Source organism: Budorcas taxicolor, chromosome 1 (assembly GCF_023091745.1).
Source record: "Budorcas taxicolor isolate Tak-1 chromosome 1, Takin1.1, whole genome shotgun sequence".
In the NCBI taxonomy this organism is placed as follows: Eukaryota; Metazoa; Chordata; class Mammalia; order Artiodactyla; family Bovidae; genus Budorcas; species Budorcas taxicolor.
In genome coordinates, this window is record NC_068910.1 from 148,416,529 (window position 1) to 148,432,965 (window position 16,437).

Sequence of the window (16,437 nt, forward strand, 5' to 3'; positions counted from 1 at the left end):
TGAGTGGTAAAGAATCTGCCTTCCAGTGCAGGAGACATAAGAGATGTGGGTTTGATCCCTGGGCTGGGAAGATCCCCTTGAGGAGGGCTTGACAACCCACTCCAGTATTCTTGCCTGGAGAATCCTGTGGACAGAGGAGTGTGGTAAGCTACACTCCATAGGGACTCGAAGAGTTGTACATGACTGAAGCGATTTAGCATGCATGGAGGCACAAAGGCTTTAGTGTAGTCAATGAAGCAGAAGTAGATATTTTTCTGGAATTCCCTTGCTTTTTCTATGATCCAATGGATGCTGGCAATTTCATCTCTGGTTCTTTTGCCTTTTCTAAATTCAGCTTGTATATCTGGAAGTTCTCACATACTGTTGAAGCTTAGCTTGAAGGACTGTGAGCATTACCTTGCCAGATACTTACCAGATACTTTAGTTGGTAATATACTTTGGGTTTTTCTATTATTATTCATAAGTGAGGAAACTGAACTATAGTTGTGTGTGCTATTTTTGTTAGTTTTTGGTAACAATTTTATGCTCATTTCATAAAAACGTCAGGTCGATTTATTCCTCTCCCTTGGCTCTTGTTTTATCACAACAAAAATTTACAGTGATGGACTAAAAACAACAGACAAGCTACAATTCAGTTCAGTTCAATCAGATATTTTACTAGACAGACACTCTGAAGGGGGCACTCCTTATCCTTCCTGATGATCACGCTGCTTGGTGTCCCCCTTTAATACTTTCAGTCATCTCCTTTTAATTATGCCAGTGCAAAGCAGGGCTTATATCCACCACCAATCAATGAAAGGGAATGCAAAGAGCATGTGCTCAAGGCCGATTGACAATTAACAGCATGCTGTGTTGTTTATGTCTTCCTATGTGTCTTCACATAATTCAGTCTGTTATAATTAGATGTGCAATATTTATGAGCCCTTCAGTTCAGTTCAGTTCAGTTCAGTTCAGTTCAGTTGCTCAGTCGTGTCCGACTCTTTGCGACCCCATGAATTGCAGCACGCCAGGCCTCCCTGTCCATCACCAACTCCCGGAGTTCACTCAGACTCATGTCCATCAAGTCGGTGATGCCATCCAGCCATCTCATCTTCTGTCATCCCCTTCTCCTCCTGCCCCCAATCCCTCCCAGCATCAGAGTCTTTTCCAATGAGTCAACTTTTCGCATGAGGTGGCCAAAGTACTGGAGTTTCAGCTTCAGATCATTCCTTCCAAAGAAATCCCAGGGCTGATCTCCTTCAGAATGGACCGGTTGGATCTCCCTGCAGTCCAAGGGACTCTCAAGAGTCTTCTCCAACACCACAATCCAAAAGCATCAATTCTTCAGCGCTCAGCCTTCTTCACAGTCCAACTCTCACATCCATACATGACCACTGGAAAAACCATAGCCTTGACTAGACAGACCTTTGTTGGCAAAGTAATGTCTCTGCTTTTCAATATGCTATCCAGGTTGGTCATAACTTTCCTTCCAAGGAGTAAGCGTCTTTTAATTTCATGGCCCTTAATGGACTCCTAACTGCCTAACTGCCTAAGGTTACTTGGTGAAGCCCCCATGGTTATTTGGTATTCATTGTGTACCCAGGGTGCTTGTGTAGAGTTGAGAAGTCTCTGCTCTCTGGTATCTTGTAGCATATCTATGAGCTCTCCTGGGTGCATCTGGGATAGAGTTTAGAGATCAGCTTAAATCGCTTTCAGCCAGGCCTCCCCTCAGTTGCTCATGTCTAAGCTTCCTACATAACAACTAGAGTTTGGAAGACTTCCAATTTTTTCTTTGTTATGGGTCAGTACTTGGATGCAATCTCAAAAATGACAGAATGATCTCTGTTCCTTTCCAAGGCAAACCATTCAATATCATGGTAGTCCAAGTGTATGTCCTGATCAGTAATGCTGAAGAAGCTGGAGTTGAACAATTCTTGTCAGTCTTGACCTACAAGACCTTCTAGAACTAACACCCAAAAAGAAGTCCTTTTCATTATAGGGGACTGGTATGCAAAAGTAGGAAGTCAAGAAATACCTGGCTGCTGCTGCTGCTGCTGCTAATTTGCTTCACTCGTGTCTGACTCTGTGCAACCCCATAGCCATCAGCCTGCCAGGCTCCACCGTCCGTGGGATTCTCCGGGCAAGAATACTGGAGTGGGTTGCCATTTCCTTCTCCAATTCATGAAAGTGAAACGGGAAAGTGAAGTTGCTCAGTTGGGTCCTACTCTTAGCGAAACCATGGACTGTAGCCCATCCATGGCTCCTCCATCCATGGGATTTTCCAGGCAGAAATAACTGGAGTAACAGGCAAATTGGGCCTTGGAGTACAGAATGAAACAGACCAAAGGCTAATAGAGTTTTGCCAAGAGAACACACTGGTCACAGCAAACACCGTCTTCCAAAAGCACAAGAGAAGACTCTACACATGGACATCACCAGATTGTCAATACTGAAATCAGATTGATTATATTCTTTGCAGCCAAAGATGGAGAAGCTCTATACAGTCAGCAAAGACAAGAATGGGAGCTGACTGTGGTTCAGATCATGAACTCCTTACTGTCAAATTCAGACTTAAATTGAAGAAAGTAGGGAAAACCACTAGACCATTCAGGTATGACCTAAATCAAATCCCTTACAATTATACAGTAGAAGTGACAAGTAGAGTCAAGGGATTAGATCTGATAGACAGAGTGCCTGATGAACTATGGATGGAGGTTCATGACATTGTATAGGAGACAGGGATCGAGACCATCCCCAAGAGAAATAAATACAAAAAAGAAAAATGGCTGTCTGAGGAGGCCTTACAAATAGCTGTGAAAAGAAGAGAAGCGAAAAACAATGGAGAAAAGGAAAGATATTCCCATTTGAATGCAGAGTTCCAAAGAATAATGAGACATAAGAAAGCCTTCCTCAGTGATCAATGCAAAGAAATAGAGGAAAACAATAGAATGGGAAACACAAGATCTCTTTAAGAAAATTAGAGATACCAAGGGAACATTTCATGCACAGATGGGCTCGATAAAGGACAGAAATGGTATGGACCTAACAGAAGCAGAGGATATTAAGAAGAGTTGGCAAGAATACACAGAAGAACTATACAAAAAAGATCTTCATGACCCAGATAATCACGATGGTGTGATCACTCAGCCAGAGCCAGACATCCAGGAATGCAAAGTCAAGTGGGTCTTAGGAAGCATCACTACGAACAAAGCTAGTGGAGGTGATGGAATTCCAGTTGAGCTATTTCAAATCCTAAAAGATGATGCCATGAAAAGGCTACACTCAATATGCCAGCAAATTTGGAAAACTCAGCAGTGGCTACAGGACCGGAAAAGGTCAGTTTTCATTCCAATCCCAAAGAAAGGCAATGACAAAGAATGTTCAAACTACCATAAAATTGCACTCATCTCACACACTAGTAAAGTAATGCTCAAAACTCTCCAAGCCAGGCTTCAACAGTATGTGAACTGTGAACTTCCAGATGTTTAAGCTGGTTTTAGAAAAGTCAGAGGAACCAGAGATCAAATTGCCAACATCCGCTGGATTATCAAAAAAGCATGAAAGTTCCAGAAAAACATCTATTTCTGCTTTATTGACTACGCCAAAGCCTTTGACTGTGTGGATCACAACGAACTGTAGAAAATTCTTAAAGAGATAGGAATACCAGACCACTAGACCTGCCTCTTGAGAAATCTGTATGCCGGTCAGGAAGCAGCAGTTAGAACTGGACATGGAACAACAGACTGGTTCCAAACAGGAAAAGGACTACGTCAAGGCTGTATATTGTCACCCTGTATATTGTCATCATAAAAAATGCTGGGCTGGAGGAAGCACAAGCTGGAATCAAGATTGCTGGGAGAAATTCAATAGCCTAGATATGCAGATGACACCACCCTTATGGCAGAAAGTGAAGAACTAAAGAGCCTCTCGATGAAAGTGAAAGAGGAGAGTGAAAAAGTTGGCTTAAAGCTCAACATTCAGAAAACTAAATCATGGCATCTGGTCCCATCACTTCACGGCAAATAGATAGGGAAACAGTGGAAACAGTGACAGACTATTTTTCAGGGCTCTGAAATCACTGCAGATGGTAACTGCAGCCATGAAATTTAAGATACTTGCTCCTTGTAAGAAAAGTTATGACCAACCTAGACAGCATATTAAAAAGCAGAGATTACTTTACCACCAAAGGTCTGTCTAGTCAAAGCCATGGTTTTTCCAGTAGTCATGTATGGATGTGAGAGTTGGACTATAAACAAAGCTGAGTGCCAAAGAATTGATGCTTTTGGACTGTAGTGTTGGAAAAGACTCTTGAGAGTCCTTTGGACTGCAAGGAGATCCAATCAGTCCATCCTAAAGGAAATCAGTCCTGAATATTCATTGGAAGGACTGATGCTGAAGCTGAAACTCCAATATTTTGGCCACCTGATGCGAAGAACTGACTCACTGGAAAAGACCCTGATTTGGGGAAAGATTGAGGGTGGGAGGAGAAGGCAATAGCAGAGAATGAGATGGTTGGATGGCATCACCGACTGGATGGACATGAGCTTGAGTAAACTCTGGGAGTTGGTCATGGACAGGGAGGCCTGGCTTGCTTCAGTCCATGGGGTCGCAAAGAATTGGAGGACACAACTGAGCGACTGAACTGAACTGAACTGAACTGATGGATCAGACTCAATAGCATTAAGGTCAACTAATATTCAGCATTTTGGTGGCCTTTCCCTGTAAGATAAGGTGAGTCACATGTTTTGGGAGTGGAAATGAAGGTAGTAGGAACATTAAGTCTTTGATAATATTCTCTTGTTCTTCTATGATATTGCTTTTACTTAGATTTTTGATCTTGGACCTGTTTCAGTACATTGCATTTTCTTGTCTTAAATATCATCCAGTTCATAGAGGTTTTCAAACTTTGATAAAAATTGAGCAAAATAGTCTCTTACAAATTTTTTTCCTATACCTGCAGCTTTCCCTCACTTAAAAAAAAAATCATAGCAATGTAGTTTCCCCCCTTTACTTCTAATTATTTAACAATTTTTATTGATTTATTTGAACATCTGGACTTAGTGCTTCTCTAGTTCAGTTCAGTTCAGTCGCTCAGTCGTGTCTGACTCTTTGCGACCCCACGAACCGCAGCATGCTAGGCCTCCCTGTCCATCACCAACTGCCAGAGTCTACCCAAACCCATGTTCATTGAGGCGGTGATGCCATCCAACCATCTCATCCTCTGTCATCCCCTTCTCCTACTGCCCCCAATCCCTCCCAGCATCAGGGTCTTTTCAAATGAGTCAGCTGTCCGCATCAGGTGGCCAAAGTATTGGAGTTTCAGCTTCAATATCAGTCCTTCCAATGAACACCCAGAACTGATCTCCTTTAGGATGGACTGGTTGGATCTCCTTGCAGTCCAAGGAAATTTCAAAAGTCTTCTCCAACACTACAATTCAAAAGCATCAATTCTTTGGCACTCAGCTTTGTTTATAGTCCAACTCTCACATCCATACATGACTACTGGAAAAACCATAGTCTCGACTAGATGGACATTTGTTGACAAAGTAACGTCTCTGCTTTTTAATATGCTGTCTAGGTTGGTCATAACTTTTCTTACAAGGAGTAAGCGTTTTAAATTTCATGGCTGCAGTCACCATCTGCAGTGATTTAGGAGGCCCAAAAAATAAAGTCTGCCACTGTTTCCACTGTTTCCCCATCTATTTGCCATGAAGTGATGGGACCAGATGCCATGATCTTCATTTTCTGAATGTTGAGCTTAAGCCAACTTTTTCACTCTCCTTTTTCATTTTCATCAAGAGGCTCTTTAGTTCTTCACTTTCTGCCATAAGGGTGGTGTCATCTGCACATCTGAGGTTATTGATATTTCTCCCAGCAATCTTGATTCCAGCTTGTGCTTCCTTCAGCCCAGCATTTCTCATGATGTACTTTGCATGTAAGTTAAATACGCAGGGTGACAATATACAGCCTTGACATACTCCTTTTCCTATTTGGAACCAGTCTGCTGTTCCATGTCCAGTTCTAACTGTTGCTTCCAGACCTGCCTACAGGCTTGGATCATAGTTTTTTAAATTCCTTTATTTCTTTCTTTTAATCTTTACTAATGACTTAATTCTGCTCTGCTTATGTATTTTTTTTCTAACCCTTGAATAGGATGGCTTACTTTCACTATAATCTTCCTATAATCGTGTGTTTTAGCTATCTCAAATAAGCATTATATGTAGTCTTTTCAGTACTTTTATTCCCTAGACATTCTTCATTTCGGTTCTGACTTTCTCTTTTCAACAATTAAAACACTTTTTAAAAAGTTCAGGTTGTTTAAATTTTAGCTAATTATCTATTTATTTTAACCGTTCCCGAGACCGCTAGAGAATTTTATCTTGCTCTCCACTCCATTTGACTTTTTTTCATGACTCTGCCTCGCCAGCTTCCGCGCGATTTTAATAATAAAAGTCAGGAGGAGGGTTCCAGAACCAAGGAACGCCGAGGTCCACGGGAAGGGACAGCAAGCCGGATTCCAGAGTAACTGAGGACGCAGCTTACCCCTTCACGAACTAGTGCAAAGGGCGGAGAAGCGGGGACCACACCCCCGCGGCACGAGCCCCGACTGGCCAATCACCGCCCCCAAGCCCTGCTCTGTTCTTTGATTGGTTTTGGTGGAAACGCCCCCAACACGCTTCGGGAGGCCTATTGCTTGGCTTTGATTTGTACGGTGGCCGGCGGAGGACAAGAGGGCTGCGCAGCTGCGACAAGTATTTGTAGTGAGGGGGCCGCAGCTCGTAGCTTAAGGCGTCAGAGAGCGGCGCGGCTGAGGGACATGGCGGCGGCCTCTGCGGTGTCGGTGCTGCTCGTGGCGGCGGAGAGGCACCGGTGGCAGCGAGTCCCGCGCTTGCTGCTGCCGCCGAGGTAAGGGCGGGTGGAGGGGCGGTGGGTCATTGTCGCGCCCGGAAGTGAATGGACTCGTGCGCGCTGAGAGGCGCAGAGGGACCAAGGGGCGAGGGGGAGGAAGGACGGAAGAAAAAGTCTAGCCCATCCCGGGGGGATTCCCTTCTTTTTCCCTTCCACACATCCGCTCTTCAGCCTTCTGCCCATTTTGGAGGGGGTGGAGCTGGGCCTGCCCTCTCCATGCTCCCCTCGCCACAGGGGCAAGAAAACGCTTGTACGGCTGCTAACCATTCACACTGCTTTCACTGCTGTCAGTCTGCGGCGAGCTTTGTTATAATCCCGCTTCTGGTGAAGTCCGAAGGAGCCAACGGTTTGCCCTAGATTGCACTGCAGTTGTGTGTGTTAGTTGCTCAGTCGTGTCCGACTGTTAGTAAGAAATGGCGCCAAGATGCTAAGGCCTCTTGGAGTTCTTCCCCTTCCCTGAGATAAATCAAGTTAACAACAGCAAATTTATCGTCCAGGGAGCTGAGAGGTTTTGTCAACAGCTTTGTACATATCAGGTATGACTCACTCTAGCTAACCTGACTGCTGATGAGTTTCAGGTTTTAAGCTTTGGCGCTTATGGTCAAGAACCCACCTGCCAAAGCATGATCCCTGATGGGGAAGATCCCCTGGAGGAGGGCACTGGCAACCCACTCCAGTATTCTTGCCTGGAGAATTCCATGGACAGAGGAGCCTGACAGGTTACAGGCCATAGGGTCTCACAGAGTTGGACTCCACTGAAGCGACTTAGCACGCACCCACACAATAATTTTGGCAGTGAAGATACCCCCAGGTTTCCCGATAGCAGGCTTCTTTAACTTCCTTTGCCTTCTCTTCGCACCTTCTCTGCTTCCTCCTCGTTTATCATTCTGGAAAGATAGTATAGTTTAAGGGCACAGACTCTATGCAGTCAGAGTACAGGGGACTCAGCTTTGCTCTTCACTGGGTGTGTGAGTAATCTTGGGCAAGTTACCTACTTCAGTGCATCAGTTTCTTTAGAAGGAGATAATGATACTATCCCTAGAAGAAACAATACTAGTATCTTGGACTATGCTTATTAAATGAATTAACATTAATGTAAAGAGGCTTAAATAGAATAAATAGAATTAGAACCATTTGTTTATTCTTAAATAGAATCTGATGCATATGAATCAATCCATAGATGTAGCCTTTGCAGACTCAATGATTTAAGTCTCAAGATTTTTTTTCCTTTTATTGTCCCAAAGTTACTGTATATATGTAGATTTTCAGTTATTTAATTGTGTAGGACTAGCCCCAGAGTAAAATATGATGGTGAAAGCAATGTTAGTGATCTTCTCTTTCTCCTGATTTTTTCTTAAGTTTCTGGGGCTCTTCAGGATATTACACAGACTCATTTTCTCTCACTTCCCTCTCCCTCTCAAATTTTCAGGTATTAGGTATAGAACTATTCTCAAATAGTTGTCACCCTGGAAAATGTTAGAATTGTTAATGGCATGCAGAACTAAAAATCTTATCAGTATTTAGGGTGTTTACATGTCTTTTTTTTTAAGAATTGAGATTTCATTCTAAGTGACACAGGGAAACAATTGGAGGAGGAATTGAGCAGGGAGTGCCATGGTCTGATTTATTTATTTGTTATTTTATAGAGATTTTAAGTTTTTAAAAAATATTTATTTGGCTGGGCCAGGTCTTAGTTGCAACATGCAGAATCTTTTAGTTGGAGCATGCGGAATCTAATTCCCTGCTGCTGCTGCTAAGTCACTTCAGTCATGTCCGACTCTATGCTACCCCATAGACGGCAGCCCACCAGGCTCCGCCATCCCTGGGATTCTCCAGGCAATAACACTGGAGTGGGTTGCCATTTCCTTCTCCAGGGATCAAACCCAGGCCTGTATTGAGAGTGCCAAGTCTTAGCCACTGGACCACCAAGGAAGTCCTTCTTTACATATCTTTTTCTTTTTTTTTTAAATTGGAGGCTAATTTACAATATTGTGGTGGGTTTTGCTGTACATTCGCGTGAATCAGCCATGGGTGTACATTTACATATCTTTTTATGTTATGAGTTTGTAGTAACTCAGAAAAGAAATCTAGTCTGTTGGTAGATTTTTTTAAATGAGAATAAACTAGTGTAGAAATTCTTGAATCAGGGTACAATAATCACATGAAGGCAACTTCTTAATGTTTTTTAAGCCATTTTAAATTGTAAATGGTGAAAAATGGAGTAGACCAGTCAGAATGTTGTTGGGGTAGAAGATTTTAGTCAAAGTGATGTGTGTGGGGTCTACACTGGGAAATGGCAGAAGAAGATTTTAGTTCATCAATGTCCTTAAAACAGAATCAGAGTCTTAGCTGGATTTATCAAAAAATTGCAATTTTATAGACACTTGTCCAGGACAGGCCTTGAATCTTATCAGTAAACCTATCTGAAGACTGTGATAGGAAGAGACTTTGATCCTGGCCTCACTGCTGAAGCTCAAGAAAGCTGTCAGGTGATTGGAAAAATGTTGGAAAGCAGTAACCTCCTGAGAAAACCGTCTTGTGGAACTCAAGTGCCAAAGCTATGGGTCTTCCCAGGAACCCTTCATGGATGTCAGCTTCTGACTGAGTGCGCATCAGAGGGCAATGAGTGTCTGGTCCTCCACTCTAACATCTAGCTTCCTGCGTCTCTACCCCAGTGAAAGGCTAGTCCTATTCAATTACATTTCTATACATACTATTGATATATGTATATGCTACACATGAGTTACACAGTATCTAATATCAGTTCAGTTCAGTCACTCAGTCGTGTCTGACACTTTGCAACCCCATGGACTGCAGCACTCTAGGCTTCGTTGTCCATCACCAACTCCCAGAGCCTACTCAAACTCACATCCATCGAATTGGTGATGCCATCCAACCATCTCATCCTCAGCCATCCCCTTCTCCTGCCTTCAGTCTTTCCCAGTATCAGGATCTTTCCAACGAGTCGGTTCTTTGCGTCTGGTGGCCGAAGTATTAGGGTTTCATCGTCCTTCCAATGAAATTGGAAGCATCAGTCCTTCCAATGAATATTCAGGACTGATTTCTTTTAGGATTGACTGGTTTGATCTTCCTGCAGTCCAAGGGACTCTCAAGAGTCTTCTCCAACACCACAGTTCAAAAGCATCAACTCTTCGGCGCTCAGGTTTCTTTACAGTCCAACTCTCTAGATTAAAGGACTAGATCTGATAGACAGTGCCAGATGATCAATGGACAGAGGTTGGTGACATTGTACAGGAGGCAGGGAGCAAGACCATCCCCAAGAAAACGAAACGCAAAAAGGCCAAATGGCTGTCTGAAGAGGCCTTACAAACATCTGTGAAAAGAAGAGAAGTGAAAAGCAAAGGAGGAAAGGAAAGATAGACCCATTTGAATGCAAAGTTCCAAAGAATAGCAAGGAGAGATAAGAAAGCCTTCCTCAGTGATCAATGCAAAGAAATAGAGGAAAACAATAGAATGGGAAAGACTAGAGAGCACATCAAGAAAATTAGAGATGCCAAGGGAACATTTCATGCAAAGATGGGCTCAATAAGGGACAGAAATGGTATGGACCTAACAGAAGCAGAAAATATTAAGAGGTGGCAAGAATACACAGAAGAACTGTACAAAAAAGATCTTCATGACCCAGATAATCACAATGGTGTGATCACTCACCCAGAGCCAGAAATCCTGGAATGTGAAGTCAAAGAATGTTCGAACTACCACACAATTCCACTCATTTCACATACTAGTAAAGTAATGCTCAAAATTCTCCAAGCCGGGCTTCAACAGTACGTGATCCATGAACTTCCAGATGTTCAAGCAGGATTTAGAAAAGGCAGAGGAACCAGAGATCAAATTGCCAACATCCACTGGATCATTGAAAAAGCAAGAGAATTCCAGAAAAACATCTACTTCTGGTTTATTGACTATGCCAAAGCCTCTGACTGTGTGGATCATAACAAACTGGAAAATTCTGAAAGAGATGGGAATACCAGACCATCTGACCTGCCTCCTGAGAAAAATGTATGCAGGTGAGGAAGCACAGTTAGAACTGGACATGGAATAACAGACTGGTTCCAAATAGGAAAAGGATTACATCAAAGCTGTATAGTGTCACATTGCTTATTTAACTTATATGCAGAGTACATCATGAGAAACACTGGGCTGAATGAAGCACAAGCTGGAATCAAGATTGCTAGGAGAAGTATCAATAACCTCAGATATGCAGATGACACTACGCTTATGGCAGAAAGTGAAGAAAACCTAAAGAGCCTCTTGATGAAAGTGAAAGTGGAGAGTGAAAAAGTTGGCTTAAAGCTCAACATTCAGAAAACAAAGATCATGGCCTCCAGTCCTATCACTTCATAGCAAATAGATGGAGAAACAGTGGGAACAGTGACAGACTTCATTTTTGGGGGGCTCCAAAATCAGTGCAGATGGTGACTGCGGCCATGGAATAAAAAGACGCTTACTCCTTGGAAGGAAAGTTATGACCAACCTAGACAGCATATTAAAAAGCAGAGACATTACTTTACCAACAAAGTTCTGTCTAGTCAAGGCTATGGTTTTTCCAGTAGTCATGTATGGATGTGAGAGTTGGACTGTGAAGAAGGCTGAGCGCCGAAGAATTGATGCTTTTGAACTGTGGTGTTGGAGAAGACTCTTGAGAGTCCCTTGGACTGCACGGAGATCCAACCAGTCCATCCTAAAGGAGATCAGTCCTGGGTGTTCTTTGGAAGGACTGATGTTGAAGCTGAAACTCCAATGCCTGATGCGAACAGCTGACTCATTTGAAAAGACCCTGATGCTGGGAAAGATTAAAGGTAGGAGGAGAAGGGGACGACAGAGAATGAGATGTTTGGATGATGTCACTGACTCAATGGACATGAGTCTGAGTAAACTCCAGGAGTTGATGATGGACAGGGAGGCCTGGCGTGCTTCAGTCCATGGAGTTGTAAAGAGTCAGACACGACTGAGTGACTGAACTGAACACTGTCAAAGGCTTTGGCAGTGTCACTAAAGAAGAAGAAGATTTTTTTCTGGAACTCTCTTGCTTTTTCAATGATCTAACGGATGTTTGCAATTTGATCTCTGGTTCCCGTGCCTTTTCTAAATCCAGCTTGAACATTTGGAAGTTCTCAGTTCACATACTGTTGAAATCTGGCTTGGTAAATTTTGAGCATTACTTTGGTATCATAGGAGATGGATGAGTGCAATTGTGCGTAGTTTAAACATTCTTAGGTTTCTAATATACGTTGTGCCTTTTTATGGCCTGCCTTGTAAAGGATCTAAAATGGTTAGTTCTTGGGACTTCCTTGGTGGCCCAGTGGTTAAGAATCTGTACTCCCAATGCAGGGGTCCTAGTTTGGATCCCTGGTTGGGAAACTAGATCCTACATGCTGCAACAAGGACCCAGCAGAGCCAAATACATAAATAAATATTCCCTTGTGGTCCAGTGGTCAGAAGACTGCTTCCGCTGCAGGGGGCATGGGTTCTATTCCTGATTGGGGAAGATCCCCTGTACTTTGTAGTGTGGCCAAAAAAGTAAATAAATAAAATGGTTTGTTCTTTATAACCATAGTTTTCCCAGATCTTCCAGATATGGACAGAAAGGACGAAGGGAGAATTACTTCTGCAGTTTGTTGGTTTCTCAGTGTATTCTTTTTAACTGACACCTAATAGGCATTGTATGAATCTGGCCCGCTTTCTATCAGTTCGTGGTTAGTTTCAATGTTAAGTTACTGTATCAATAGGTATCGTAGAACTTAAAGTTGTTTTAGATATTAATGAACTTCTCCCTGGTTAAGACATAAATCATTAGGCTCCCTGCTTTCTCCATTTCTTATTTATATAAAAATTGTTTCTTGAGAGAGTGACAAAATCTTTGATGTTAATTACCATTGTTGGTGGCTCTGCAAAGCTCAGCCCCTCCTACAAAATCTTTTTCCTTAGTATTTATATACTTTTTTAGGAGGGAGTAATGAAAAAAAGCTTCCCTTGTGGCTCATCTGGTAAAGAATCCACCTGCAATGCAGGAGACCTGGGTTCGATCCCTGGGTTGGGAAGATCCCCTGGAGAAGGGAACGGCTACCCACTCCAGTATTCTGGCCTGGAGAATTCCATGGACTGTATAGTCCATGGCGTCACAAAGAGTCGGACACGACTGAGCAACTTTCACTTCACTTCAATGGAAAAAAGATTGAGAAACACTGATGTAAGTGACTTGCTTGGCGTCACCAGCACTCTTTCTACTGCGTTTGCTCAGCTCGTTCCCTTTATTTCTCTGGGCTTAGTTGTGCAAACCTGTCTTACCAGAGGAGTGAATTAGATTAGTATTTTTCCAACTGTAGTTTGATCAATGTTTTATTTAATAAAATGGAATACAACAGGAACTACTGAAACATAGGGAGATTTTTCTTTCTTGAAACCTCTGTGTGTGTATTGGATTGTAAAGTTGAACATGATTTTTACTTTGGACTCTAGTGAAAAGAGTTTGGGAAAAAAGCTGAACTGGATGATCTTGAAGTACCTTAGCTTTCTAATTGTCTCTGACTCCAGGCTCTCTTGCCAGACTCAGGAGTGAGCAGAGCAGGTTAGGTGGTCTGGGCAAGGACATGGAGTGCCAGGGAAATCAGTCAGAACTGTAATTTTTGATTTCTAGATTTGTTTTCTTCCTACAAAGAAAATCTTATTAAATCATGCTGTAGGCTTTAGATTTAACTAAGGTCTTATCTGAACTTGATTTCAAGTTTTTAAAAATTGAGATTCTTCTGAAAAAGCAGTGACAGATCTTATATATCCTGTTTAATTATAATTCCATTTGGATTCATTTTATAGGGGATGGGCTTGGAAGCAAAGAACAAGGAAGTATGCAACAACCACAGGTACTGACAGTGTCTTCTGTTTGGCTTTGTTTCAGATTGTGAAGTAAGAAAAGGAAAGGTTTAATTATTTAATGTGTGCATAATAGAATATTTTTATATGCTTAACCCACACCACTGTGTACAGAGGGATAGAGGCAATGGAGCAGAGTGACGAAGAACTTCATTCATTGTGGAGTGAAGCTAATCTGGGTTCAAATCCTGGAGCTACCATTTCTTTTAGCTGAATTGTTAGCCCAAGTTTGTGTGCCCCACAGACAGTGAGGCCAAATAAACCAAAACATTGGAAGTTTGGAGCAGAGAAAGGTTTATTGCAGGGCTTATGCCTCAAAAAGCCCCGAGTTCCCCCAGAAGGGTTTCAGCAAAAACATCTTTAGAAGTCAGGTGAGGGAGATGGGTCTCAGGATATGTGATGAGCTTGTGCACAAGTCTCTGATTGGCTGATGGTGAGGAAATGGTGATGTCACAGGGTGATGTCACATTATCAGCCCTTAGGCTCTAGGAGGCGTGGGGTTATGTACTTGTGGTCACCAAATAGTTAACCAGTCCCCCACAGATACTGAAGGACAACTATATTTTGCATTCTCATGCCTTAATTCCCCAGTAATATTTGTATATGGTTTTCATGGTATTTTAAACAGGAAAAAACATTTCCAAGGTCCTCATTGCAAACAGAGGAGAAATTGCCTGCAGGGTGATACGGACAGCCAAAAAAATGGGTGTACAGTCTGTGGCTGTTTATAGTGAGGCCGACAGGAATTCCATGCATGTTGACATGGTACGTTTTTTAAAACCAGAAGTCAAATTTTGTAAGTGACTGTTATTTGTTTATTGTGTCAGTATTTTACTTCTTGGTTGACAGTTTATATTTGCTAGTGTTAACAGTATCTAAGTAGGTAAGTTCAACCTGTTCAGTAATAATTTATCTTGGTAACCAGACATAACACCAGTGGAACTAAGCTATGTGCTTAGTGGTGCAGTTGACTTATAGGCAAGGTCCTGTTTCAACAAGGGTTGATTCAGAGAATGCGACTGACCCACAGATCCCACTGTCAGTGGCACACGTCCAGATCCTTGATTTACCAGGAGAAGGACTGAGGTCAGACTTACCAACTGCCGCTTACTGGCCAAAGGATCTTGGACAACTCACTTAATGTTTCTGAGCCTTGGCTTAACTGTAAATTATAACTGAAAGGACCTTACTCCCCTGAGGTTTGTGATTGTTATTGATTGTTATTAGTTATTAACACCAGACAGAACCCAACCATGGATGAATTTAGCTACTGGCCTTTCTGGCTGCAGCAAGACTCCAAAGACTGACAAATTCCTGGTGACCCACTTCACCTGGGTTTTCCACACTGCACAGCAGGCCCATGCAGCTGTCTGGCCACTTTCCCCGCAGATTCTATCTGGAACCCATTTTGCTCCATTCCGGCCTCTGCGTCTCCCTCGACCGTCTGTTCTCACCTGATCCCAATTCCCAGAGGACGTAGGACTGAGCTTCCGGCCGTAGAACCCACTCACTGCGTCTGCATCCGTCCTCTCCCCGTCCAAGGCCAGTTGTCTTCCTGCACTATGGAATCCTTCTGTCTCCTACCAAGAATCTTCCAATTTCGCCTTTTCTCACTGTGCACTCTAGATCGTATCACTTTAGATCATATCATCAACTCCTTTGCTAAAAACTTCCAAAAGTGAGTTTCTAGCCCAGCCTTCCTTTTGAATGTGATCCATGTCTGTCCAGCTCCCCCGGATGGGCACCAAACCAGTATGTCCGAAATTGAACTCATCACCTTTCCTCTCTCTACTGAAGCTGCTTTTCTTACAGACTTCCTTAACCCAGTAGATCGCAATACCATTGCTTATCAAAATGATAATGCCAGAGATTCGGGGGTTGTTTGAATATCTCCCATCCTCATCCCCAGTGTACATCATTCCCCCGCCCCCATCCAGACAATCCCCAGTTGTTGTTAATTCTGCTTCTCAAACATTTCTTTCCACTTCTCTCTGCCCTCTACCACCTGCACCTTAAGTCAAAACCGCTGTCATCTTCACCTGGTCAGATGCTGTAGCCTTGTACGTGGTTTGCCTACTTCTACTCTTGACCCCCTCTCACAATATTTTCTGCACTTCAGCCAGATTGATAGCTTGAAAAGCAGATTTCCATGTTACCCCTATGCAAGGTGGATACTATTCAGTGTCGGTTAATGTGGTTAGGAATTAATTTGCTGATAGAAATGTATGTTAATGACACCATTTCAAAGGGTGATTAACCAGGAGTGATTAAAATGTTATGTCTTTCACCCAACCCTGCAAACACTCCTCTAGATCTCCGTCCAGAGATACACTCATACATGTGCCCCCAGAGTCATGTACAAGATGTTGCTGGCATCCATTTGCCATTATGGCTTGAATGTCTGTTAAGAGGTACCTGATTAAATGAACTAAGTTACCTCCCTACTGTGGAACTTTATGCAATTGTTTCAAAAAAATGAGGTAGACCTGTGTACTAGCAAGGAAAGATGTACTGTTAATGAAAAAATGAATTGCAGACAATGACTCTAGAGTGTAACCCTGTTTGTGTAAAAACAAAAACTAAAACTGTTGGATGGTTATATAAATATGTTCAAATAAATAGGAATGTGGAAATGGGAAGATATGTCCCAAATTG

The 16,437-nt window shown here is 42.6% G+C and overlaps 1 protein-coding gene across 3 annotated transcripts in view; it reads left to right on the plus strand.

The window, feature by feature from the left end:
• Positions 1-6,758: 6,758 nt before the first annotated feature.
• Positions 6,759-16,437, plus strand: part of MCCC1 (methylcrotonyl-CoA carboxylase subunit 1) — a 53,019-nt gene continuing 43,340 nt past the window's right edge. Inside the window, exons 1-3 of one of the 3 annotated variants that reach the window (XM_052638329.1) lie at positions 6,759-6,885; positions 13,726-13,772; positions 14,411-14,547. In XM_052638329.1, coding sequence (XP_052494289.1) covers positions 6,797-6,885; positions 13,726-13,772; positions 14,411-14,547 — 273 coding nt within the window. In that variant the 5' untranslated portion in view covers positions 6,759-6,796. The remainder of the gene's footprint in view (positions 6,886-13,725; positions 13,773-14,410; positions 14,548-16,437) is intronic. The other 2 variants (XM_052638330.1, XM_052638332.1) reach the window with 2 other exon arrangements.